The sequence below is a fragment of the Peromyscus californicus genome, unplaced genomic scaffold (assembly GCF_007827085.1).
Source record: "Peromyscus californicus insignis strain IS unplaced genomic scaffold, ASM782708v3 Scaffold_6__1_contigs__length_162567912, whole genome shotgun sequence".
Taxonomy (NCBI): domain Eukaryota; kingdom Metazoa; phylum Chordata; class Mammalia; order Rodentia; family Cricetidae; genus Peromyscus; species Peromyscus californicus.
In genome coordinates this window covers 141,113,759-141,141,716 of record NW_026294584.1, presented here as the reverse complement: position 1 = coordinate 141,141,716, position 27,958 = coordinate 141,113,759, and the positions used below count along the sequence as shown (strand labels likewise).

The window sequence follows — 27,958 nt, the reverse complement described above, 5'->3', positions numbered from 1 at the left end:
AATGGCGCCCCCAAGAACACGAGGATATTGCACGAGGGTCACACTCTAACCAGGCCTGAGAAGCAGCCCCCTCCTTCCAGCACCCACCCTTTCCTCCTCTTCCTCTCCACAGACGTGGCTCTGGGCCGGGAAACAGCTCGAAAGTTATCAGGAGCCTGAGTTCAGGGGCGTTATAACCTTTATCCCTGGGTATGCAAAGTTGCAATTTTCTCAAATCAGCCTTCTCTTATTCTCCAGTTAGGGGATCTACTTCTGAGTTGTCTGAGCTCATCCACATGTTCACTCAGTCTACCTTCTACCGCTGGGCCGTGAATAGTGGGCAGTAATTCCGATCACATTGCAAGCCGCCAAAGTTAGAGGGCAAACCCCCTCCCCATGGTATGGCTACAGAATGTAAGAAAGGATAGAGAATCAATAGGAATCGGTGGGTTTTGTGGGTTCCCCTATCCGGGGCCCCTAGCAGCGGGGCTGGATTGAGGGAGAGGGCCTTGGAGAACTGGGGGGGGGGGGGGGGGGGGGGGGGGCGGGGGCGGGGAATCGTGTTTGAAGTTTGGTCGGGCCAGCTGCTGTGCTCCTTAATAACAAGAGGGAAGGGGGGGGGGGGGTAGGGAAGGGAAAGGGAGGGAGAGATTGAAAGGAGGGGAGGGACGCCAGGGGAGAGGAGGAAAGGGGAGGAGGAACCCGAGAGGGGGAGGAGACCTAACTGCCCTGCCAGCTTGCGTCACTGCCTCAGAGAGAGGAGAGCGAGCTGGGGAGAGCGAGCTGGGGAGAGCGAGGCAGTCGAGTGAAGGACCGGTGCGAGTCACACAGCCCTTGAGGCTCTGCTCGCCCACCTTCCACTCTGCCTGCCCCCCCCCCCACCTCTCTCTTTTCCTCTCTCTCTTCCACTGTTTCCCTCTGAAATCTCGAATTTAGCCAAAGGAAGGAGGTAAGGGGAGCGCCCCCCTCCCTCCAAAATCGAATAAAACTTTCACAGTTGGGACCCGAGTGGTCGCCGGCTGGCCATGGAGCTGCTTTGCTGCGAGGTGGACCCGGTCCGCAGGGCTGTGCCGGACCGCAACCTGCTGGAAGACCGCGTCCTGCAGAACCTGTTGACCATCGAGGAGCGCTACCTCCCGCAGTGCTCCTATTTCAAGTGCGTGCAGAAGGACATCCAGCCGTACATGCGCAGGATGGTGGCCACCTGGATGCTAGAGGTAGGTGTGCTGGCGACGCTCTCAGGGAGAGGCAGTCCTACCAGCTTCACCCCCCCCCCGCACCCCCCAACACGCAGGGATCTTAAAACTGAGCGGGGACTACCCCTGCGCTGGCCTCCCTGCGCTCGTGCGCGAGGTGGCCCCGCACCCTTGGACGAGACGCAATTCTGCCCCCTGCTAGATTAACTGGGGGGAGAAAACGTGGGTGAGGCAACGATCGGGGGGGGGGGGCATCCCGCTAACGTGTGTCTGCATGTGGCTTCCTCGTCCTCCCATCCCCATCCTGACCTGTTTTGTGGAACCGCTGCCTTCAGTGAGGCCCCTGAAGGGTGTAGGGACCTGAAAATCCACACCAACAGTGGGAGACAGACGCCCGCCCCCCCCCCCCCCCCCGCAACGCACACACCCCCGAGGCTGGGGCAATGCCACCCTTGGCCTCGGGTCCCTTGCGTGTGGTCGGGACTTCCGCGTTGGCAGTTTGGAGGGGGGAGTACGGAGGAGAGAAACAGGGAATTCAGGAGAGCCCCGGAAGTCACACAGGGAAAACGTGCGTTTTAGGGGATTCTGAAAGAACCGCTGCTTTAGTCTTGCTCGCAATCTTTGAGGAGAGAGGAGGGTGCCCACGTATGCACAGCTCTGGACCTGCCGCGCTTTCGCCATGTTGCTTTGCAAACTCCAGTTGCAAGGACTGGGAACATTCGCCGGCTCCCCCAAGCACCCCATGATCGTGGTCACCCTCTTTCTGGTCGTGCCCTCTCTCCCAGCCCCCAGATCACCAAGGTTACTTACAGTTTGACTGCTTCTTCAGCGCGCAGATTTGGGTGGGGTAGGAAGCGAGGGAGGAGGTGTGTGTAGAGCGGGCTAGGGGACACCCCCAGATGAGATATCAGAGTCCCGCGTGCCTCCTGGAGAGGGGTTCCCCGATTACCTCTCCCCCAGCTCCCGGCTGGGTACAGCCTTCTTAGCTACTGCCCTTGTGGGCCGCAGCCGGACACTCCGCAAGTTTCCGCACGGGGATCCAGAGCCCCTGGGGTGGAGATAACGACCTTAGTGACACCCGAAACCTCTATTCCGGGGAGCCTGGAGCCTCTCTGGGGTTTTCAGGCCCAAAGGAAGTTTCTAGGCTTTCCCCTCGATTTTTAATAATTTTTTTTCGAAGCGGTCCCCCCTGCTCCGGCTCCAGCTGCGGCGGCTGCGGCGCGCTTCCTCCTCCTCCCTCCCCCTCTCTTCTCCACCCTCCCCCCCAACAGAGGCCCCTGGGCGGCCGAGACCACCCTGGACAATTTTTTCAATTGTCGGGAATGATAGAATAGGGTCTGGGGATCCGAATGAGACCAAGAAGTAGACCCTTGGAGCTTCCAGAATATTTTTATTGATTTTTTGAAAAGATGACGAAATCCAAAAAAGAGAGTGAGTGAGTTAGAGAGCGGAGAAGTGAGGAGGCAGAGGGAGCGGCAGGCGGCGGCTGCTCTGGGCTTTGCCTGGGGGTTTGGGGGGGGACTTCAGTTAACCACTTTTTTCAGCTCTGGGGGAATATCTGAGTCCCAAGGGTTCTTCGGATTTACCCCAGTGTTCTCACCTCTGTTCTAAATGCCCTTTCTATTCCCCTCCCCCTCTCCACAAAAAAAATTTAAAAAAAATTTTTTTTGGTTGCCACGGGTTATACTTTTCTTTTCCTCAGTTTCTGATGCTACTTTTTCACTGTCGTCTCGGACCCTTTCCCACTCCGGTTGTAGGTCTGTGAGGAACAGAAGTGTGAAGAGGAAGTCTTTCCTTTGGCCATGAATTATCTGGACCGCTTCTTGGCCGGAGTCCCGACTCCTAAGACCCATCTTCAGCTCCTGGGCGCAGTGTGCATGTTCCTAGCCTCTAAGCTCAAAGAGACCATCCCGCTGACTGCGGAAAAGCTGTGTATTTACACCGACAACTCCGTGAAGCCCCAGGAGCTGCTGGTAATGCTGCTCTCCTTGCTCCTGACTCTGCCCCTCCCCCAACCCCATGCACCAACCCCAAGTCCATCTTAGGATTCAGAATTGCCCAGGACTACTGGATCCTTTACACTAACCAGGTGACTCAGTAGGAGATAGCTAGTCTTCTCATGTCAGGGAGTGAACAAAGCTCAGTACCTCATGAAAATTTGTGAGGATGAAATTCAGTTGAGAATTTGAGTGAGTGTTGGGGGTGAGGGTGGGGAGGGATAGACTATTTTAGTTAATGATTTTAATTAAGGTCTATATTTCCACTGAACCTTGAGAACAGTCTGATTTCTCACATGCTACCTGTGTTGTGTCTCCTAAGAGCCTGGAGGTGTCGCAGGTAATGTCTTACAGATCAATAAAATCTCACAATATCCACATACATACAGTAGCTGATCACTAAGTGTCAATATATCAACTTTGACTTAAAGTCGTGGCCTTCTATTGGTGGACTCTAGAGCATGAGTCCTTAGCTCCAGAAGGGACTGTGACTGATACAATTCCCAGAGGGCCCTGTTTTGCTCGAATTTTCTGCCAAAAAGGTTTTCCCCACCACCCATCTTTTTTTTTTTTAAACCCTCCTGCCCCTTCCCTTCACATTGCAACCACACACTGAAGGTTCTGCAGCTCTGTTTTGCATTTTCTGGGGTCCACCTTCAGTGGTTTGCACACCTTTCTCTTGCACTGGTAGAAGAGGACCACCCCCTCTGCCTACTCCCCTTTGCTGGCATGGCCTGGGCCTGCACAAAGTCTTCCAAGGCTAAGAATGGCTTCTTGAACTGAGCCCTTTGTGAGGAGCCTTCCTTTCTGGGCTTGTGCTGCCACCTAGTGGCAGACATGTGCAAGTTTGGGGGAGGAATTGCCGAGAATGCAGAGGGGCATGAATGACTTCACCTTTGAACCACTGCCAGATTTCAGCTGCTTCTGGTTTGGGCTGAGAGGCCCCTAAAGGTGCTTTCTTCTGGAAGATCTGCTTCTTTTAATAATGATGCCAGAGGACGAGTTTATGTTCACATTGCCCTAGAAGAAGGAAGGGCTGGGATTCAAGCCTTCTCTGGTTTTTTCGTAGTTAAGCGGGTTTTTATCCCAACTTTCTGCAAAAAGCCAGGGCAGTCTTGAAAGCTTATGAATTAAAAAAAAAAAAAAAAGCCGGGTGGTGGTGGCGCACGCCTTTAATCCCAGCACTCGGGAGGCAGAGCCAGGCGGATCTCTGTGAGTTCGAGGCCAGCCTGGGCTACCAAGTGAGTTCCAGGAGAGGCGCAAAGCTACACAGAGAGACCCTGTCTCGAAAAACCAAAAAAAAAAATAAAAAAATAAAAAAAGATTAGAATTGGAGACCAGCTTGTTTTTCTCCCAAAACACATGAAAAAGAATCTTCCATGTGGCTGATGTACTGGAAGATTTGAGGTATTTTTCAAGACACCCTAATATTTCCAGGACCAGTGATGCTAACTTTAAGTCTTTCCAAATAAATAAAGCATGTCAGCTTCCCACCTCCTAGCCAGAAGTCACAGGGTCTGGAAGAGCCTTCCTATGTCATGGATGAAGAGAGCTTGCTCCAGGGCACACCATAGCTAGCTGGTGCTTTGTAGCCTGTCGGTGAGCTTTGCAGATGGAGCCGGGTGAGCTGAGGAGTCAGGTCATGGCCAGGCAACAGCTGCCTCGTGTGTTTCTGAAGAGGACTGGTTGGCAGTGGCAGTTTCCTTTTTAATAAACCCCACATTCAGGGTGGGGGGAAAAGTAAAACAAAAACAAAAGAAACAAGGCCTTACATAATTCAAGCTCGCCTGAAACCTCCATTCTGCTTCAGAGAGGTGGAATCCCAGGCACACACCCCTCAGGTGCACATTTTCTTGTGGTTTTATTTTATTTAGTCCAGTTCATTTGAACAGAATTCCCCTATTTATTTCACAAAAAAGAGACACAAGGCTGTTTACTGGTGTGACTGCAGTAAGAGGCCCATACAAGGGACGGTTGCCGTGTCCCAGTTACGTGGGCTGAAGGAGTTTTAGGACCCTGTTTCAGGACCTCCACCTTGTCTGAAATCATTGTCGGCCACATGGGTTGCAAGTGACCACCTTGGGCCTCTTAGTCATGAAGACAAAGGCCAGTGAAGCTTTAGGGAAAGCACCAAGTGTCATATCCCCAAGACTTCTCCATGCTGTGTCAAAGGGGAAAGTGTTAACAGCAGAGAGAAAGATACTTCCTCTCACAAGTAAAGGCCAGCTAATTGGCTGCCAATGAGCTGGGCCAAGGAAGCTTATTTCGTTCCTAATCTGCAAGTAACGTTTTTTTTTTTTTTCATGAGAAGTAAAGAGACTATTAGTCCTATGATAGAGACATACCCAATAAATTATTGCCACAGTGCCACCGTGACCTTGACTAGATCTTGCTATAGGTCCAACTTTCTGGGTGGGCAAGCATCAGCACTTGTGGACATCAGGGTCCTGTGGGTAGGGTTGGGAAGAAAACTGAAGGAAGTCGGATCTTGGCAATGGTTACCTGGCCTCTCATTATCTTCAGTGGAGCCTGACATTTTCATGACAAGAAGAGCTGTGAGCGACTGCAAAGCATGAAGGGCATGGTGACAAATGAGGCCCCCCTTAGGATCGTGATCCGACAGCTGAGCCTTAATGAGCGTCATTAAAGCTGGTCTGGAACGCAGCCCCTAGCCCAGACCTGGAGTCCGCCTATGGATGTTTAGACTCTGCCCTCTTCCTCCCGCCCTTTGCAGGAGTGGGAACTGGTGGTGCTGGGCAAGCTGAAGTGGAACCTGGCTGCAGTCACCCCTCACGACTTCATTGAGCACATCCTGCGCAAGCTCCCCCAGCAGAAGGAGAAGCTGTCTCTGATCCGCAAGCACGCGCAGACCTTCATCGCTCTGTGTGCTACCGGTGAGAGGGAGCTCAGGGACTCACACTGAGGGTGGGAGGAGGTCCTACCAACTCCTGCCACTTTGGGTGTCCTGGGCAAGTGGGCCTGAGTTAGCCAGTCTGGGGTTTCCGTTCTGGCTTGTTCCCTCTTTATCAGAACTCGAATATTTTCTTTCCCTGCTTCACTCATAAATGCTTTATGGGGACAGGTGTGGTCAGGGGAAAGAAATTAGTGCCTGCTAAAATATTGTTTATGATGTCTAAAGTGCTCTTTGAAGGTTATATATACTGCTCACTGGTTGTGTTCAGATCTTTAATCCTTTGAGGAAAAGGACAGTTTGGAGATAAGCCCGAGAGGGAACGTAAGGTAGGTAGGGCAAATATAGGTTGAAGGAACGCGACAAGATAAATCTGCGGCCGCCCTGATGAGAGAGAAAGAATTCCTGTTCACTAATTCATTTCTTGCCTTCTGGTGGCTCCCTCGGCTGATGAGGGAGCAAACCTTTTGAGCAAAGATTGGTTTTCCAAGCTCTGGAAAAGATTTTGATACATAGCTGTCACTGGCCCACACCTGGGTAGAAGCCACTGGAAGTGTGGTTCTCAGTCTGTGTGGGTCTCAGCCCCCACAGGGGTCACTTCTCAGATATCCTGCATGTCAGATGTTTACATTACGATTCATAACAGTAGCTAAATTGCAGTTGTGAAGTAGCAACAAAATAGTTTTAAGGTGGGGGGTGGGGAGGTCACCACAACATGAGGAACTGTCTTAAAGGATCACAGCATTAGGAAGGTTGAGAACCCTGCTCTAGGAGCTTGGGAGTCCAGGGGAGATGTGTCAGGAGTTCTCTCCTCAGGGTCAGAAGGTAAAGAATAGCCATGAGTGGGGTGCAGCTCAGTTCACCAGGGGTTCTTGAACTGTGGAGGTGTGATAGGGAGTCGGGGTGGAGTGTAACATTTTACTCCTTGTAACGGGTTAATTATGTGTTTGTGTACTGAACAATAGGGCCTGTGCTTTGTTCGAAGTTAAAAGGTCAGACAGACTTCGTTACTTATCACTGAGTGACCTTGCACAGGCCCTTTCACCTCTCTGGAGTTCAACTCTATCTGCAAAACAAGCTTTTGGATACATCATTTCTCTAGCCTTTGCAGAATGCATAGGAAAACTAAAACCCACAGCGAGACATGCCCTGTGCTTTATAAGGCGCATGTACAGTACTAATTGTGAAAGTACTCCAACAATAGTGAGCCCCAGTCTGAGACTTGAACTTCTTCACTTAAGGTGGATACGACTTTTCCTGCTACTAGACACGGGCTCCGACTGGCTTGTGTGTGGGATTCCACCTCCCACTTTTAGGGGTGTGTGTGTGTGTGTGTGTGTGTGTGTGTGTGTGTGTGTGTGTGTGTGTATGTTTCCTGTGGCTGGTTTAGTCCAGCCCTTGGGGACCTGCATCAGCCCTTATGGCACATGTGCCCCAGTTCCTTTGTGTAGTTACCTGTCCTTGCAGCAGCTGGGGGCTGGGGGGAGTGCACACAGAAGCCTCAGTCTTGGCTCCACCTTGGACAGCAGTCCTCCTCTGTTCCCTGCTCTTCCCTGCCGACTGGCCTGGGCTCTAGAGGTCAGCCTCACAGTGACACTGCTCTTTTGTCACCCAGGAACTCAGTCCCTTTCCTCTCTTGCGATGATTCAGTGTGTATGTGTGTGGGGGGGGGGGGGCGTGAGACAACCTCTTCTCTCTGGCCCTAGGACAGCTGACCCCCTGACCTCAATTCCCCCACCACCCAGCTGCCAAAGGCCACAGTCCTACTTTGACCTTGACTACCAGGTCTTTGGGGGGGAGAGTGTCCACCACTTCTTTCTCCCTGATCTTGCACTGGGGTGAGGGGGTGATAGGTGGAATTACCCAGGCTCCGATAGATTCTCCCAATCCTGTATAGACCACAGGCCCATTCTCTATTCTTGGGGATCCCATCCCCCACTCTTGGCTGTCTTGTCCAGATCCTTGGGGCAGCTGCCAACTTTGGGGCCAAAATGGGGAGCCTGGGATTCAGGGACTGAGGACAGAGGTCCACTGGGAGGTGGAGGCAGTCAGGAAGACTGCCTTTTGGGGGCCTCAGCCTGGCTTTAGCCAAGAAGTGGGAAGGAAAGGGGGGAGTGTACCTCCAGTCAGGTCAGAGCTGTGTGCCAAGTCCCAAGCCTGAGGCGCAGACCTGGTGAAAGTGAGGAAAAGAACCGCAAGCCTCCTGGGTGTGGAAAGGGTAGGCCTGACCACAGGGCCCTCGTCTCTCCCCTGGGCTGCACTTGGACCCCTGCAAGTGGATAAACTTTGGAACCCTGCTGGTGATGGCGGGGTGGGGCCTGGGGGTGGAGGGCAGCAAGCAGGCCGGCAGTCGGTAAACACCAAGGCCTGCTGCTCTTGAGTGACAGCTTCAGGGAGCCACGATCTAGTGGACCCGAGAAATGGCAGGACCCTCAAATAGCAGACGCAGAGTGACTCAAGGACCAAAGACAGGAGGCGCCTGCCCCCTCAGCCACAGCTGGTGCTCCCTGTCGCCCGTCACTCTAGCTCCAGTCCTGGAGCGGAGGAAGCGCCTGCAGCCAGGGTCTTGGGGGTTCACCATGGCACAGGAAGGGGGCAGTCCTGAAGAGATGGTGGGTAGCCAGCCCTGGGGCGATGTTGCTAGTTTATGGGAAAAGCCAGTTGTGAAACAGCTGCTGGCAGTTACTCTGAGGGATGTACTAAGCGTATGTGTGTGTGAAAGGGGAAGGGAGCGTGGGGAGTCCAGGGGCCGAGGGAGGGAAGATGGCTGACCAGCAGCAGTCTGCCTTTATGGGACTCTTGGTTAAGGTTGGTGGCAAGGCAGAGAGGTGCCTTCCTCCCCTGTTCAGTTTACAGTGGCTTCTGGGAGCGAGGCGGCCTGAGACTACCTGGTTATTGCTCTCCCAGTTGGTCTTGGTGGAGGAGTCTGAGTGGTGTGAGAGATTTTTCATAACTCCAGCTCCTGCCCAGAATGCATGGCTTCAGGGAAGGCAGAAGTGGGCTCTGCAGCAGGAACAAGAAGGCCCCCCTGAGATGACCAGGTTCTCACTTGGGCACCAGCAACCTTAGCATGCTTAGCATGTAACATCAGTGGCATTGAGTTTAAACTTGGTGCAGGTACCCCAGATTCCCTGCACCCACTTCTTTTGGCACTGGGAGCCCACCTGTGACTGCTGTACCCAATTGCCTGTGTTAACCCCACCTCCACCCAAAGTTTTTGCCTAGGGGTCACCCAGTCTTCTAAAGGCGCTTATTGATTTCCAGCCCCAAATTGTAGCCAGACTGTGGTGGCCCTGAAAAGTCTGGGGACTTGACTCTTGTTCTAGAATGCAATCCAAGCCTCTCTGGTAGCCAGGAAGGAAGGGTGAAACCCACATATCCACCCGGGGGCCTCTGAACTGCCCCCAGAGGGCAGTCATGGGGTCAAAAGGAGGAAGTAGCATGTTGAACTGGAGTTCTGTGAGTGATACTGGTTATCTCACATCCCGTCTGGCCATGAGATGAATGGGTGCTTTTCTCCTCCCACCCAAGCTAACAAGTCAGTAACTAACAGTTACTGCCCTTGCACCTTAAGGACGGGTTGTGCTGAATCCTTTCTGGGGGTGGCAGATGAGTGTGTGCCGAATGACATCACGAGTGTCGCTGACTGGCCAATGAGCACCCTGGGTCTGAACTTGAACCACCCTCACTACAGGTTAAGGAAGAGGAAGAAGCAGAGAAAACAGTTTTTCTGGGTTTCCTCAGCCTCAAAAAAAAAAAAAAAAAAAAAAAAAAAAAAAAAAACGCCGCTCCCCCTAGTGGTGAGTGAGAGTAGAGCAGCCCCGGGGAGGCTTTGTTAGTCAGCACTACTCAGGCTCATACTTGACTCAGCGTCAAGCTCTTTGAGCAGGACCATTCACAGCCTCCCAGATTTAGACTCCGTTAGCGTAGAACAGTCTGGCCAGTGAAATCTCATCAAAAAGTGCAGATTCCACGTTGCTGGATATGGAGTACTTCCCCGGGTCCTTGCTCGGATTTGGGAGCCACTCCAGACACCCAGCTGCTTCTGCGGCATCCTTGGGATCTGGTGCCACAGTCTCCGGCTGACCCTGCGGAGGTGGGGCCTGTGGAGTTGGAGTTGGGCTTCTGATGAAGGGCCCTGCTTTTGTGTTTTCCTTCACTGTGTGGGAGGTAACTCTGAGGGTTGTTCTAAACCCAGACTGGATCGGAGTGCAAAGGCGTCCCTAGTCAGAGGTCCAGCACCCCTAGTGAGTGACACTGAACGAATCACCTGACGCCTCAAGATTTCCATTCACCTGGTATGTGTCCTTGGCCTACACCCACCAGGAGGGAGTGAGGAGGCCAGGTCTGGGGCTCCTCACATGGGCGTTGCTCCTGGGCTCTAGGTGAACCACATCAGAATAAATGTGGACTGCATGGCAAAGGTAACTACTGACTCAACAGCTGACTAGGCAGTCCCAGGGGGGAGAGCAGTGGAGGGTGAGGATTGGGATCGAGAGTGACTGACATCTGTCATTTGTGGTTTACTAGGAGCCAGGTTCCATGCCTGGGTTAACAGCATAGGCTATTATAGTCAGTCCTCAGAATAGCACTGTGAAGAAGCTAAATTAGTACTTAAACTTTCTTTTTCTTTTTCAAGACAGGGTTTCTCTGTGTAGCCTTGGCTGTCCTGGAACTGGCTCTGTAGACCAGGCAGGCTTTGAACTCAGAATTCTACCTGCTTCTGCCTCCCAAGTGCTGGGATGAAAGGTGTGCACCACCACTTTGCCAAGCAAATGACTAACCCTTCTTAGGTCAGAAAAGTTTCTTTTGAAGATATCCGTGTAGTGTATGTGAAGCCAAGCATAAGACACCACACTGGTGCCGGGCGGCAGTGGCGCACGCCTTTAATCCCAGCACTCGGGAGGCAGAGCCAGGCAGATCTCTGTGAGTTCCAGGCCAGCCTGATCTACAGAGCGAGATCCAGGACAGGCTCCAAAACTACACAGAGAAACCCTGTCTTGAAAAACCAAAAAAAAAAGGAAAAAGAAAAAGAAAAGACACCATACTGGGATGTATTGCTGTGTAATAAATTGGCTACCCAGCCATACAAAACTGCTGCTTCTTGGGAACACCTGTTTTTCCACAATGTGGGTTTTGGGGGTGACTAGTCATGCATGTTGGAGCACGGTATAAAGAGTCAGTCAGACTCTGCCCAAGGAGGACTCCCCTCAGGACTTTATTAGGGAAAGGGAAAAGGTAGAACCTTCCCTCATAAAGGTCTTGTATCTGTACCCCAGGTCAATATATCCCTTCCGGCTCCACGTGCTAACCTTGAGTTGGTTTTGTTAGCAGTGTGGCTGCAAAGGTCTACGGGGATGATGCACATGCCTCCTGATCTGGAGTCTGGGCACAAGAAAAGGAACATTGGGGACAATTCCCTGCCCTGTCACTGCCAGGTGCTCTCACCCAGGGCCTTGATGGGCCCAGGGCCATGGGCTGACTGCCTCTTCTGTACTGTGAATGTCACAGAGGGGAGCTAACAAGGTGATTGGACAGAGAAACAGCCTCCTGTGGCCCGTATGGGAGAGACCTACAGCAGAGCAAGAGGCGAGGAGGTTGGCTTCGTCACACCAGTTAGGCAGATAGAAAAGACACAGGCAGGGCTTGGCGGCCAGCGGGAGTTGGGTGAAACCCCATAATATATGGGCCTCAAGGAGAAAATGGTGAATGGAAGAAAGCCAAGGAGAGAGACAGACAGACGGCCAGGCCTACCCAGTGTTCCTGGGATTGAGCCCAGGTGGGAGGGGACGTGTGCATGGTTCGCTGATTCGTAGAGTGTCTAAGAACAGTGGGGATTCAATGCTGAGGCACCGTGTTCTCTGTTGAAAAAGCCTCACAGTGCCACGCTGCTGCAGAAGGGCATTGCATTGGGAGAAGGGAAGAGCCTAGGTTGCTCTGAGCATTCGTGTTCAGCCCAGTAGTCCCATATGATCTGAAGTGTCCCTCTGTGCTTTGCCTTCTGTCCCCACTGGATGTATTGGTGTCCTTGCTGCAACTGGTGATCATACACTGGAAAGTGGGCCCCATTTCACAACTGCTACTAGACTGAGTGATGGCACTGTTACCTCTTTAGTTTGTGAGCCCAAGGCAGGGGCAAGGACAAGATCAACTTGACAATTCCCAGGTGTCCTTCCACCCATAAGGTCATTTTCCATGGTCGATATGCGTGTTAAACAGACATCACGTTCATGTTCAATGCATGCATCTTAGCAGTTGGCAGGTCCGGCAGTTAATGGATCATAGTCAGGAAGCCCCTTAGAGAATCACTCAGTAGGAACTAAGTTTAGGTCCCAAGTTGCCAATACTACTTAAGGTGAATAACAGTATGATTGGAACGCAAATGTTAGTCTTTGGTATTTGAGTAAAGTTCTGTCCTCTGTCCTAATGTTCTGAAGATCCTTAACATATGGTTAGAAGTTGAGAATTAAGGGAATTTGGACCAACTCACCTCATCTCCTACATTACTGCTTCTGTATTTAGTTTATATGCATACACATGTGAGCATGCACTCATACACACACACACACACACACACACACACACACACACACACACACACATACACACTTAGGAGTGTTTTGCCTGCATGTATGTATGTGTGCTATGCACATGCCTGGGGCCTGTGGAAGTCAGAAGAGGACATCAGATCCCTTGGGACTGGAGATACAGTTCATGTGGATGCTGAAGTCGAACTTGGGTCTTCTGCGGGAGCAATAAGCTGAGTCAACTCTCTAGCCCCTCCGTAGTATTTCTTTATGCTTAGCCAGAGACTAGGGCAAGGTCCTGTTGGGAATATCATTCTTCGCCGAAGTCCTCATGATTGCCCATCTCCTTGTGCTTTGCCCTCCCTCCTTCAAACGTCAAAAGCCCATAGTTATCCCACCTGCAGGGTAGATGGAGTGCTGACCTGTACAGTTACATGCCTCCTTGACTCTGTTCCACCATCTCCCGGGGAAGATGCCACATTTTATTCACCTCACTGGCCAGGCCAGAGCAAAGAACATGGTACCTGGCATGTACTGACTTCTTGAACGATTGTGGGGCATAGACTCCCCAGGACGTGGAGCCTTTGGTGGCTTGCTGTGTGCACTCAGATAAGTGACCTTGCTCTCTGGCCTTGGTGTCCCTTTTAAGATTGAGAATGCCCGTAGCTGGCAAAAGAGCTTCCTGTGGAAGGAGTCAAGGGAGAGAGTGGGTGTGGAGCCAGGGATGCCAGGCCAGTGGCCTCACACCTTCTGATCTGCGAGCATCTGCGAGCATCTGCAGGCTGGCAAGCTCAGGCCCCATTTGGCATCTGGGATTAACTTTCAGCCTCTCTCCTTCTTTCCAGACTTCAAGTTTGCCATGTACCCACCCTCGATGATCGCAACCGGAAGTGTGGGAGCAGCCATCTGTGGGCTTCAGCAGGATGAAGAAGCAAACACACTCACATGTGATGCACTGACCGAACTGCTGGCCAAGATCACCCACACTGATGTGGTAGGTACCCACCACCTTGGCTGAAACCCGATGTCTCTCCTCAAGTCCCGGGAAAGATGGTTGGTTTATGATGGTGGGTCAAAGTTTTTTTTTTTTTTTTTTCCTTTTCTTTTCTTCTTGGTGTTTGTCTTTGAAGATCAGCATTTAAGGCGGTGTAAGCTCTAGCAGAGTGACGCCTCCCCATCAAGGTGTGTGTGTGTGTGTTCCTGAGGATTGGGCTCTGGGCATGCCAGGCCATCACTCTACCACTGAGCCATATCATCATCTCTTCTCTAACTTTCATTGAGAGACAATCTCACAAAGTTGCCCAGGCTGGCCTTGAACTTGTGATCCTCCTCCCTCCGCCTCCCTGGTAGCTGCGATGGCAGGTGTGCACCACTAACTACCTCCTGCTTCCTCTTGTGGGTTTGAAAGCCTGTGTGTGCCTTAAAATACAGATGGACCTCAGCAGACTGATGGGAGGGGAGGGACGTTGACTGGTTTTCCTCTGTGGTATGGGGTTCATGTCCATTTATGTACACGTTGTCAGGCCTCTGCTCTGCCATGGAGAGCCTCCAGTTCTGCTACTCCCCTCTGAGGAGGTAAGGCTCAAAGGGGACAGCTAAAGCTGGGCCGTGGCCGCAGTGGAGAGAGCACATTCAAGATGTGGCCCTGCGTGCATGCTGTCAAGCTTTCCACCATCCTGTCTCTGGCTTTGCTTTTGATCAAAGCGGTGACGGATGACCAGGCACACAAAGATCAAGTACGACACAAATTCAAGGAACTATTATTAGCTTTAGACTTTTTCCATTCTCTGTGGATGGCCCCAAGTCTGCTGCTGGCTGCCAGAATTCAGAGCTCTTAAACAAGAGAGGTTTTGAGATGGACCAGGATTCCATAAGGTCCTGGTTTCAGTGCCTAGGACATAATAGTTGGAGAGGGTTCCATCTGGGATGGTTCACAGAGCCCAGATAGACAGTTCCCTGCATTTTCCCCAGGCAACAGAGAGGGTAAAGGAGGCAACCCGGAGGTAAGACAGGTAGTAGTGGAGCTGGGTCTTCACGCCTCTGTGCTCTGACTCCACCCTGGAGACTGTTCACCGCTGGGGCTCCCAGGAACCTGGTATTTGCAAAAGGCATTTGGTTGAAAGGCCGGGCTGGCTCTCAGGTCCTGGTGCTTCACCATGGAGAGGCTCAGGAATTAGAGTGCCCTGTGAAGGAATTTACTGGGTTCAAGGGTCGTGTCATGTGATACACAGGCCTGTGGCTGGTGTCTCCCCAGGGTATGCTGAGCAGCGGCTGTTTAAAGTCAGGGAGCTCAAGGCCACCCATCAACTTACCTGTATCGGGCCTTGACCACTAGCTCAGAGAGCTGGCAGGCCTTGAAGAGCTTGATAGAACTAAGCCTAGGCTCTTCTCTGAACCAGTTTTCAGATGGGCTATGTTAAATGTTGGTGCCAAAATGTGTGCTTTTCAGGAAGGGTTCCAAAATATAGATTGCAAGGCTCTCTGTCTCTAACCCCAGCACAGTGTGAAGAATACCTTTCTAATTCTCCAAGAGAAGTGTGTGTGTGTAGAGGGGCTCACCCCTTTCTTTCCTCTTCCTAATGTCTCCTGTTAAGGTTCCCTTTATAGCTAGGATGCTAGCCAATTGCAAACAAGTCTTTCTTCAACTTCTGAACACACACAGAAAATGCCTAGAACAGGGCTTGGGGATTTAGCTCAGTGGTAGAGCGCTTGCCTAGCAAGCGCAAGGCCCCTGGGTTTGGTCCTCAGCTCCGGGGGGAAAAAAAAAGAAAACGCCTCCAACAGCGGTTTGACCCTCAGATGTCACTGCATTTTCAACATGATTTGCCTCCCTCTCTTGCCCGCTCCTTACTGTTACATATGGACAGAAACTGCTCGTATGGGCTACCACTGAGACTCTCCGTCTGTGCCCTGATTCACGTTGACTGCACACCAACCTGTCATTTCATACTTGAGATGCCACCTTCCCCTCTCAGAAAGCATGTAGCTAGTCAAGAAGTCCAAGTTTGCATGCGTGCATGTGTGTGTGTGTGTGTGTGTGTGTGTGTGTGTGTGTGTGTGTGTAACACATGCCACAACTCGCATGTGGAGGCCAAAGAACAACCTGCTTTGGTAGTTGACTCTTCTTCCACCATGTGGGTCCTGTGCATTGAACTTGGGGTCACCAGGCTTGGTGATAAGCACCTTTACCCACTGAGCCATCTCACTGGCCCTGGCACTTTGTTTCTGCAAGGGACCCGTGTTTTGTCTTAATTTGGGGGTACAAGTCCATGCTTGATGCTTACAGTAGGCCCAAGAACAGACCTTGCAGTATTCAGATCCAAGCATGGACATAGGAACTAACGAGATCGACCTCACCTGTCCAGGTAAATGGCTGGTGCCTCAGTAAGTTCCATGCGATGTGTACCACTGACCCCTGAAGCTCACTCATCTGCTTCCCAGAAGTGTTTTCAGTGGGAAGGTTGGTGTGCCCGCAGCTTCCCAGTGCTGAATGTCCTTCCCCCATCAGCATGTGCTCTCTCTGAAGAGCTCAATTCCAGAGTGAAGGTCAATAAGGCTGCCATTTGGAATGCACTGGTGTTCAGAGGGAGAATTCTGCTTTCATGACCTCTGTTCACCATTTTGTGAATGAAGAAGTGGTGTGCTTGGATCACCCCCCCCCCCATTCATTTCTGGAAGCACTTAGAATGCCCAGTTGTTGCAGACTGCTGCATTAGAAAGTAGAAATGGGCAAAGCCTGGTCCCTAGGCACCATGCTAGAAGCTGGAATAGGCAGATGGAGCATAGAAAATCACTTGGCGATTAATCAAGAAATGTAAAGTAAGGGCTGGAGATGATTCAGTCGTTAAGAGCACGGGCTGCTCTTCCAGAGCACCAGGATTTGATTCTCAGCTCCCATGTGACAGCTCACAACAGTTTGTAACTCACACATGTGGTGCACAGACACATAGGCAGGCAAAACTCCGATGCACATAAAATAGATGAATTCAGTTTAAAAAGAGGGAAGTAAACCATGGAGCATCCTCACAAGATCTTGGATTAACAAATGCTAGCATGTTCCGAACTTTAAATGACGGAACTCATGAGACCGATTGTAATTTGAGCCAAATGACGTTTGTAAAACATGTCCTTGGACTAGAGAAACAAAATGTCATATGACCATGTGATGGGATATTGTGGATCCCTTCAAAAGAAACATCAGCCTGGGGTTAAGCTTAAAAACACTGTGCTAAGTAAAATAAGCCAGACACAGGTCGTATATGAAGAAGCTGGAGAGGTCAAATTGATAGAAACAAAAAGAGTAACTGAGGTTCCCAGGACCTGGGACGAGGAAAGAAAAGGGAGTCAATGGTAAATGCATATAGAGCTTCAGATTGGATATGCAGCATCCTGGGCATCACACACAGTATGGATGTGCATAGCACTAAAATACACTAAAAGTGACTGATTTTATGTCATAATACTTTAACCATATATATGGGTATATCTGGGTATATATATGCATATATGAATATAAACACATATGCATTATATATATACATATATGGATATATATACACATGCATTATGTGTACAAATACATATGAAACATCCCGGACTACCCCTGTGAAATGCCAGCAGGTGTATTGGACTGTCCCATGGATAAGTTAAACCAACACCCAGGACCACATTTTCCCCTTGTGACAGATAGCTGACCAGAGCTCCTGAGTTCACCTTGTTCGTTACAATCTGTTCAGACCTACCATGTTCTACTCTCACCGTAAGTGGCAACTCACGGATGGTCTGAGGTCAAGGTTGAAAGTAGGTCCTCTTGACTCATCGGCCACCTCTGGACTGCATTCCACAGCTCACTGGCAGCAGATAGCTGGGATTGCAGGGACCCACTCAGCTCTGAGAAAATGGGTCTTTGTTTTTCCATCTTGTTGCCAAAATAAACCGGAATGCTTCTTTCCAAAGAGAAATCTGAGTGAGAAGCCTGACAGTTTTACAGGGAGAGAAGTCTCAGAGGGTGGTGTATTTTCGGTACTTTTTACTTCCAGCTACAAGTTAAGAGTTGCTAAAAACAGCCCCTAGCCAGGGGGGCAGGCTCGCTCTCAGGGAACTTCTACCTACCCAGGCTTCCGTTGCCAAGGGTAAGTCTGAGAGCAGGGATGGGCCATCCCAGGTCCCTGGAGAATCCGGTTCCTTTTCTGTCCCTCCACAGTGTGATCATACTTTGGCCCAGCGTTTACCTCACTGTTCAGTTGACTGTGCGGTCTCTTGAATACGACCCAACTAGACGTGGCTTTGTATCCTAAGCCTCTGGCAGTCACGGGGTAGTGAGGCTGGGGAAAGGGAGGGAAGGAAGGAGGAAGGAAGGAACGAAGGACAAAGGACAAGCAGATGGGTTTCAAGTGCGTCTCTCATTCATTCAGGACTTTTGGAAAGGTTTACCATCTATCTAGATCTACCTGTCTATATGTGTATGTGTGTAATTGAACGTTAGTTACATGTCAGAAGATTTATCTTAGTGCAAGCCATTTAATCTTCACACTCAGTCACACACTTCACGAATTATAGAGTGGAATTTAGGGCTGGTATGAGGCTCAGTGGTAGGATCCTTGCCTAACATGGGCAAGGCTCTGGGTTCAATCTCCAACATTTCCAGAAAGGAAAAAAAAAATGAATTGAGGCTTCCATGCTCTAAAGATATGAGGAAGTTTCTAGAAGATATTTAATAAAACAAATACAGGCTCTAGTAGCACAACCAGCTCTACCTGGGTCACATCAGAACTCCTTGCCATGTTTTCAAGAACTGCCCAGAGTTAATTCTAGAATTTAGGGTTGTCTTGGCATTTTATGATACTGCTTGTAATTGTAAAACTGTATAACTTCAGTGCAAACGGCTCGTTTGGGGCCCCGGGTTTTCTGTGGGGTCCCTGGCATCTCTTCTGTTCCCCCTGAGCTCGAAACTTGGTGTTTTCTCAAGCCATCTCTGTGACCCATGTCATCTTCAGTGGGCTTCATAGGGTCAGGAATTCTGGGAAGCATGGTTGGAAGGCGGGCTGGGGGCGGGGGGGGGGGCTAGAGCTGGGGGCTGCCTGCCTCCCTCCCTCCCTCATTTCTTGTCAGCCTCATTTGGTACGCAAGGAAACGGGCCAAACAGCCTGCGAAGAAAGGAAGCATGAGATAGTTTCCTAAGTTGTCTCTGCCTGAGTTGGCCGCGGGTCTGGGGCTCATTCAGCCCTTTGTCCCCCTGTTGAGTGCAGTGCGTGTGTAGTGACAATGGATTGATGCAGTAACACTGAGGGCTGATGGTTGGAGTTCCGTGGGCCCATTCATGGAGGCGGTGGAGGGTGCAGGGCAGGGAGCTCGAGCCAGCAAGTGGAGGAAGTCGGGGGCCGAGTAACGAGCTGGAGATCACAGCCGCTGCTGTCAGGGCTCTGAAGATGGGGGGCCGGGGCAGAGCAGGGAGGGGGCCGTCATCAGAGGAGTTGGAGGGGTGCCCGACCTCCAGCGCAGTGGAGTGCCACCTGTCCGGCTGACAGACTAGCATTATAGCTTTCCTTTTAATCAGCTTAATTTGGGGCATCTTAACACAATGCCTGCTGCTTTGGGAGGCCGCCGCAAAGCCGAGGTCCTGGAGTTCCCGCTTGTCACAGGGATGTAGCATCTTTTCATCAGGGGCCTTGTTGTCATCACCCCTACACACGCGCGCGCACGCACACTCGGCCTGGGTCTTCCTTTCTGGAGACTCTCTGTCCATTATGCCCTTCCTTGCATCCTGAAAGAAGCAGGGCCGTTGGAAAGAGAGAGTTCTCAAACTGGCGACTTGTGTGGATTTTCTGCCGCCATTCAGGGACAAGCCACACCATTCCCCAGCTCCAGTTCCCAGTTTGGTCTCTGTAGGCCTCTTACAGCTCCACATTTGCTGATACTCTGATTATTTATTAAGATATCATTTGTGAGTCCTGTCCCTTTGGAATTGCTCTGAACTCCACACTTCTCTCCTGCGGCCTCCTGGCACAAGCTGTGTGGCTGGGTTGGAGGCGGGGCTCTTCTGTCTTTCTAAGTCACCACCTACCCCCCACCCCGGCAGCTAATAATCTGCTTATTGTAGATCACGACTCCCCTGCAACGGTGTCTTCTTTGCTTTCCGCCAGCTCGTAGGAAGCTCATTTGCCCTGTGAGGCCCAACAAGGGCTCCTACAAAGAAGCGGAGGGAGGATCTTCCTATACCAGGACTGTTGACGTTGGAAGGGTACAGTGCAGATTTCTCCACCTGCAGGAAGTGGTGTATTCTCCATGGTTTCTGCAGGGCAGGCTCTTGCCCTTGAGATTTTTCACCTGCCTGAGCCAGGACTGAGGGACCCTACCTAGTTAAAAGTAGAAATGATAACGGACATCTTGGGGGGAAGTGGGAACTGATGGCTAGTCGAGCAGAGAGCGCAGACTGGGTGAGCGAGCAGGTGGAGTTCCCGCTGTCCTTCCTCGGTTAACCACATTAGTCCTTGTTCTCTTCTCCAAGTGAAAGGGATCAAAGGTCAGGGGTCACCTAGTCGGTAATGACTTGGTTTTCAATTAACATTGGAAAGGAGAGTGTACATTTTATATGAAAATCTTGGGATCTTCATCCATTGCTTAGACTAGCCTGTGAGCCTGCCCTTGGCTGAAAGGTGTGTCACATCACACTTGAATCATTTTGAGCCTTTGGCTCTGAAAGTCCTGTAGAAGTGCCTGCCAGATGTCCTGTCTTCCCTGTGGGGTTTCTCTACAGGGTTTTAAAGGGTTGTCCCTTTAAAGTCTCAGGCAGCTAGAAGGGAAGGCTTAGTAGGAAGAGTCGGGAAACTGCCCATCCTAAAGCCAAGTCCTTAAGCTCTCTGCAAGCTGATCTCCTCGGAGGACCATCTGGTGCGATTCATACACTGGTACCATGGAGATGTACATTGGTCATAATGATAGGGTAGATGTGCCAACCCAGATGATCTTGCCCACAGATCAGGATGATCCTCGGCATATGAGTTCCTCATTTGGCATTGTTGAAATTGGCTTGGTGACTCCCGGTGCTGGGCCACACTCTCTCTAGGACCAAACCTGTGGTACATCCTTGTCTTAAATAACTGCTGATCCACACCTTCCTTTAAAGAAACCTAAGATGGGCATGTTTGTGTGCCTGCAGTCCCAGCTACTCAGAAGGCTGAGGCAGGAGGATCGCTTGATTAAAGTCGGCCTGAGAAACATCCAATCTCAAAGTCCAAAGGATTCTTTCAGGTTCCAGGACAGATAGAGCCATTATCACACACACATAGTAAACAATGATTATTTATTGATCTGCTGCTTAGCAGTTCATTTTTACAGATGGAGAAACAGAGATTGGAGTTGACTAACAGAGCTGTGCTCTGCCAGTATGGAGTGAGCAGCAAACTCCACCCTCCTTTTTCCCATCCTGCTCAGGTTCAGGGAACATTTCACCTCTGACCTTTGCTCTTGGTCTGCTGTCGCTCCTCATCTCCAAGCTGTAGTTTGAAATGTGGAGCGGATGAGAGATAGGAAAGGAAAAATGGATGGAGGTGGGAGGGAATGGAAACTTCGCTCCTTGGTAGCTAATGCCAACTTTATTTTAGGTCTTTGGAAAATAAAGATAATGCTTTTGTGCTTGGAAAAATAGCAGCCTCTAGGTGGTGAGATTTGCACAGTGAAATAAACAGAGGGGAAGTGTGTATTAAGCTGTGGGCAGGCAGGGGGAGCCTCAGGTTAGCACAGTTTCTATATGCATAGACTGCTTCGTAGTGCAGGGAGGCAGAGCCAAGAGGCTAAGGGGGAAATCCCTTCTAGAAGCAGAAGTCTCCAAGCTTCTGGCTTGAGCCATAGTCCCATCCCAGTGACAGCATGACTTGCCCTCACATTCCATGTCTCCCAGCTAATAGAAGCTTCTGCCTGGGACAGCTCGCTCTGGACTTTCCCTACCAAATATAGACTAATAAAGGCAACAGTGCAAATTCTTGCTTATTCCCAAATTGGACAAGCTCAAGCGTCCTGAGGTTTGTAAACATTCTGCATTGTGTTTTTGTGAAAAGAGTTCAAGGGTGGTAAATGAACAGAAAATGCGGAGAGTTTTAGTTTCTGAACACTTTGAACAGTTAGGCATCCCCCTTGTTACCTATTCATTGGTTGCTGGCTTGGTTAACAGTGTGGCACCTTGTAGGAACCAGGTCCTTCTGCGCCACCTCCAACCTTTCCCAGACAGAAAACCTTCAGTTGGCCCCTTAATGTCCAGGCAAGGGCTTTTTTTTTTTTTTTTTTTTTTTTTTTTTTAAGCTGGATCACTCTCTGGTCCATATGTTTTAGAATAAGAAATGCCCGGGTTTCAGCTGAAATGTCAGCTCCTATTGGCTCACTCTGGGATGGACTTCTAGCTCGTTGCCAGATGGTGCTGATGCTGCTGGCTCACGTACCCCACTTCATGTACTGACCTTCCATGGCATTTGAGAACATCTCTCCTCCCCTTCGCATTTACTTCTACAGAGAAATGAGTACAGGGTGATGTGAGTTGGATTGTGTCTGTCTCTAGGAGACGTTTTGTTGCAAGTGCATATGCTAATAGCTCCCGTCTGGACCTCCCTCCTCCAGGATTGTCTCAAAGCCTGCCAGGAGCAAATCGAGGCCGTGCTGCTCAACAGCCTGCAGCATTTCCGTCAAGAGCAGCACAATGGATCCAAGTCTGTGGAAGATCTGGACCAAGCCACCACACCTACAGATGTTCGGGATGTTGACCTGTGAGGATGCCGTTCGGGGCCTGCAAGAGAGAGGCGTGTTTTGTCATCAGCTCGCTCCTTCTCTCTCTAGTGATATTTTGCTCTTTGTGTTTTAGGATGAAACTTTAAAAAAAAAAAAATTCTGCCCCCACCTAGGTCATATTTAAAGATCTTTTAGAAGTGAGAGGAAAAGGCCCTATAATTGAAATGCATGTGGTGCCTGCTCAAAGTACAGCGAAGTACCCTTGTATATGCAAACAGCTGTTGTTTGATGATGTAAAAGTCATAGTCAGATGCTTACAGGAAAACTCGCAGACTAGCTCGAGATTATGTACACCTGCAATATGGGAACAAATTAGAGGAGACTGTCTTTTGTGCTTGTGAACTAGTACATATGCCCCTTTTCGTAGAATTGGAAGGAGTTGTGGATGCCAGAAAGGCATGACTAGATTGCAATGCAGTGAACCCAAGAAGGAATCAGAAGCAAGCAGGGACATGCTGGAGAGGTTGTACAGAACTACCTGTCCACGTGACTGAACCATTTTGGATGTAAGAAGCGCCTTGACGCCTCACCACGTGTTACCAAGACTTAGCATGGCGAGGTCTCTATGTTGTATACTCTCACTGTCTACAGTAGCTGCTATCTAAGGGATATGTCTTTTGCCAGTTGGACACAGGTGATTGGTTCCTAAGTCTCATATTTGGTGAGTTTGTGCTTCTTCCTCCAAACATGGTTCACTGTAGATGTATCCTACTGTTACTTAATGGAGGGAATTAGTTATGGGCCATGACCAAAATTCATCTAAATGGGAGCAGATGGAGACCACAAGCAGAATTCAAAACTAAGCTTTCCTATGTAACAGAAGAGGCAGAGGTGATCTTTAATCCCTTATTAGGAAAAACGACATCTTAGCTTCTGGTGCTGACTGGCATGTCTGGTCCACAGTTTGATGCTGTTATAAACCATTCCATTAGAAAAGCACTTTGAAAAATTGTTCCGGGGTGGGGTGGGGGTGGGGTAGATGGGATGGTTTATGCAATCGTGTTGAATACTCCTTCCTTCTTTGCCCCTCCCCTTCCTGTCCCCTTCCGGTTACTGCTCATTTCTGGAGTCTGATGTTCTGGTACCTAGCTCTGGTGTCCCTACCAGGACTAAGAGATCCTTCTGCTGACATTCCCATCCCAGCCTAAAAACAAAGGTCTAAACCATTCTGATGGCATAGAAGGATTGATCCCCGTCTGTATTTTTCTACTTTGAACATGGAAAAACATCAGGGTGTGGCATTTTATTCCCTTTTCCATTTTTCTGTTCGTTTGTTAATTTTACTGCCAAGATATAGTATTCATTGTACTTGAATTATTCCTCTCCCACTTCTTTGAGGCAGTCAGTAAACAGAAGTTGGAGCCACAGCTGTTGATTGACAGGTAATGAAGCTATTTGTTAGAATACTTGCCTTTTTTTTTTTCTTTTTTTTGAGAAAAGATCAGAACAGGGCTGCTTTGAAGAATTAAGTTCATACACAGGCTCCGCCTTGTTTCATAGTATGAGGGTTGAAGATGGAGAAACATCTAAGGGTCTCTTATCTTTTGTTTTTCTTTTGTTCTGTTTATTATTATTTTTCGCTGCTAAGCTGAGGTCGTTCATTCTCTATTCACATTAACAGTACCTAGCTGTAATGTTTCACGGTGTGCTGCTATTTTAGAAACATTGTTATAATATATTATTTTACTGCTTAAATTTCAAGTCCTGAAGTAGATGGTTGAGATGAGTTCTTTGTACTGGAAAAGCTTTTCCTTGGTTCGTTTTCTTCTGGTAGCATATTGAGTTCTATTTCATTTTGTTTGGTTCCTTTCTTTCATGGTTCTTCTTCCCCCTCCTCTGATCACATTCTTCAAAGTATTCTTTACCTCAGGTTTACTGGACAAAATCAATAATGATAACAATGTACGTTTTTGTTTTCATAATACCTCACAGCTACACAGTTTCTGTTGGGATGGCCGCTAGTAGGAGGCACAGGGCGGAGGGCAGGCAGAAGCTGGGCAGCCTCATAGATAGAAGGCGGAAGGGATCTGACCCCAGGGTCTCAGGCACAGGGATCTTTTCTGTCTCGAAGGTCACCAGGCTCCCCCTTGACCCAGGCTCCCTCCTCGTGATAAAAGAGCACGTGGAAGGGCTCCTCCACACAAGGCAGACACAGGCAGTGGACTAGGGAAGCCTGATTTGCATGCAGTCACCAGGATCAGTAATCAAGAATTCTGGCAGACAGTTAGGAGACACCCACCCCACCCCCATCTTGTAGCCCATTCAGAAACAGGACTTTCTTCTTCATAGGTCCCTTCATCATGAAAGTTGACCAGTTTACTTCTCCTTGGCACTGACACCCCAACTTAGGATGGTCTTCAAAGTCTTCCTAGGACTGAGTCTTGGGTGCTGAGTCTGCAGCATACATTTCTCACCCCTGTCCTCCACAGTGGCAGGCAAGTGCTATGCAGGGCCAGGGTGTCTGTTGGTGGCATTGAATGGCTTCAGGTTTTAAATCCCATTGAGTGGGCCAGATAAGAAGCACAGGTTGAATGAGTTTGGGACGCATGTTGAAAGGGAGTGAGAGGCCGTTCCACTGGCCTCAAGTGTATTTAGGAAGGATCAGGACTCGGTGAGTTAGCAGGACCCTAAAATTCTAGGGAGCTTGTGGTGGGACGGTGGGTGATGACTTAGGAAGTATGAGGGGGAAAAGGAGCAGCCTGCAGCTAGCCAGTGTTTATCCAGCGCTCACATTGCACAGCACACTCTTCTGGTCTTTAAGAGCCTGACAGACACAGTCCCTTGAGTTCTTGGGCAACTGGGGTGCCTGATGAGTTACACAAGGCACACATGACCTTGGAGTTTAACAGAAACACAGAATGAAGGAAGCGGACGCACCAGGGAAGAAGCAGGCTACTGTCTGCCTCTCGAGTCCTCTTGTCTCAGATGGAGAAGACACTTCCTGTCTGCCATCCTCAGAGCCTGTGTGAAGGTGTGCGGAGTGGCTCTTCTGTCTGCTCTTCGCTTACACAAGGAAAGGGAGCCTGGATTCCTTGGTGCCCAATGCCCTCTGCTTAGATCTGAGTCTCCTTGGTAGTATTTTTGTCCCAGAGGGGTATAAATCACCCCATGGATTCCAGCTTGCTCCCCCTGTCCCCTTCACATTATACAAAAGGGATTGCAGACTCTGGTCTTTTTCTGCCTTATTAATGAACTTTTCTTTGTTTTGTTTTGTTTTTTTTCTTTGTCATCATTGTTGTTTGTACTTTCTCCATCCGTGGGGGCTAAGATGTTCCCCCAGCTTGCCAAATTTTGATCCTTCCCTGTTTTTACCAAATCCTAGCGGGGAGGAAACCCTAGTATGCCAAAAATAATATGCTAAGCATTAGATTCAGAACAGTTCCTAATAGCCAGGCAGCCTGCGAGAGGATGAAGGCTGACCATCTGCCAGGGCTGAGTAGAGAGCTCCTTCTTTCTAGAAGGGACAGCTTTTAGAGGTTGCTTTGGTTTGAACTGTCCCCAGGATGCCATCGAAGAGCAGGGCACATCTTGGAGGCAGCCAGCCTTGAGGTGTGTGCCTACCAAGACAGACTCCTCTCTAGCAGCTAGCCAGGTTGGGGGTATATGTAGCTGCCTTGGATCCCATCCTGTTGCTAGTAAGATAAGCAACCCCTCAGAGGGAGCTTAGTAGCTTTCTTATAGTCTAGCTCTTTGGGGACCTGCCAATCTGTGCCTTGAGAGCTGTAGTACCAACAGACTAGGATTAGATGGCTTTCACAAAGAGGGCAGATGAGCTTTCTCTGCATGGGCTATGGGGACAGGACTGGGAAGATCACGCTTGTACCTTATGTCCTGCAAGTATCGATTGTCTAGTTCAAGAGGGTATGCTGGTGGTATGGAAACTGGAGGTAGCAATAAGAAGTCTAAGTAAGCCAGCTGACTTCGAAGCCCAAAGGATTCCTCTTTGCTTATCTTAGACAGTCCAGCCTTGGGAATAGCTTTAAAAGGGAAATTAATACCGAGACAGTGAAGTCCCCTTAAGTCAACAAGCCCCTCCATAGGTACACATTGCACACAGGCTTTTGTCGGTGCAGACTCCGGGGGTGGGGGGTTGTGAACAGCTGCAGCACACTCATCCATTTGTACTCAATCGGGTAGGAAGATCCAGGAGGTGTGACTTCCTTACCCCACGTGGCCTTTGACGATTCTAGAGTCTCAACAGCACAGAAGAGGCGCTTGGAGCCAGAACCTGTGCCCCTCTGCTTTTAAACCTGGCTGGGCTATCAGACCCATTCTTGGCTCTAGTTTTAAGACGCCAACAACAAATACACACACTTGATGGAGCTGCAGATCCACCACTTGGCCTGCAGCCCACTTGTGGGGGAGAAGTGCCTTACTGACCGTAGCCGTTACAGTAGCCACTCAATTTTAACAGGTGCCTATCTTTGCAGACACACACACACACACACACACACACACACACACACACACACACACATTAAAAAGGTCTCTTAATTTTCGTTGGCTGTCATTTTTTTTTTCCGAGACAGGGTTTCTTTATGTAGCTTTGGAGCCTGCCCTGGAACTCACTCTGTAGCCCAGGCTGGCCTCGAACTCAGAGACCCACCTGCCTCTGCCTCCCGAGTGCTGGGATCAAAGGCGTGCGCCGCTGCCGCCACCACCACCCGGCTGGCTGTCATTCTTATGCTGATCATCTTGTATGTCCCCAGCAAGTCACCAGGCTGTCGAATTGTCTCCATTATGTTTATTATCCTTCTGCCGTGTACCTCAGATCTATCAGTTATGATCTCTTGTCTTGGATTATTTTTTTCTTTTTTCTTTTTTAATTTGCTTTAAGAGTGTGATGCCATATCAAATCAATGTTATTCTCTCACAGTGTACTCTATAACAGGTGTGGGTGGTTTTTATGGTTGGGATACTAGAAAATGCTAAAGTAGCATGATCAGTGTGAACAAAAAAAAGGTCTGTAGAAAATTTTGGGGAAACACATTGTATTGACTATGATGGTGGTGACATAGTCAGCTGTTAAGTTTTAAGTGATTAAAAAAAATAACTTGTTCTTCTGACTAGTTTGAAGTTGGATTTGAGGATGGAGTTGTAAGTGGTTTTGAATGCAATTAGGTTATGCTATTTGGACAATAAACTCACCTTGATCTAAAATGTCTGGCCATTGTTGACTTATTTCCAGACAGGTGGTCCTGAGCCTGGAATACACCTGTCCTGACTCAGAACTCTGCTGGCAACAGTTGGTAACGATATAAAATACAAATCATAAGCCAGAAGTGAAACCACATCCATGTCTTTACAATGCGGAATTGTTGACCCCCGTCCTCCTTTGGACCACAAATATAACTGGATACAAGTAGAAATATCCCAGTCTCTTCATGAGGTGGCTGAGTCACTCCTGTTAAGATTGGGTTTCCATGACAGCCCCTGGCTTTTGCTAAATACTCACTCCTCACTCTCTTGGCTATGAGTGTGTGTCTTATGGTGTGGGTGCCAGAAACCCACAGTGCCATCTCCAAATTTTGAGGTGTCTCCATGGATCCCCACCCTCAGCCAGGTGACTTT

General features: G+C 49.7%; 1 protein-coding gene across 1 annotated transcript; it reads left to right on the top strand.

Moving 5' to 3' along the window:
- The first annotated feature begins 740 nt into the window (after positions 1 to 740).
- Positions 741 to 27,547, top strand: Ccnd2 (cyclin D2). The gene is made up of 5 exons (XM_052720120.1): positions 741 to 1,196; positions 2,933 to 3,148; positions 5,907 to 6,066; positions 13,456 to 13,604; positions 22,220 to 27,547. Exons 1-5 carry the CDS (start codon positions 1,005 to 1,007, stop codon positions 22,367 to 22,369), a joined length of 867 nt encoding a protein of 288 aa, XP_052576080.1. The 5' UTR covers positions 741 to 1,004; the 3' UTR covers positions 22,370 to 27,547.
- Positions 27,548 to 27,958: the final 411 nt, after the last annotated feature.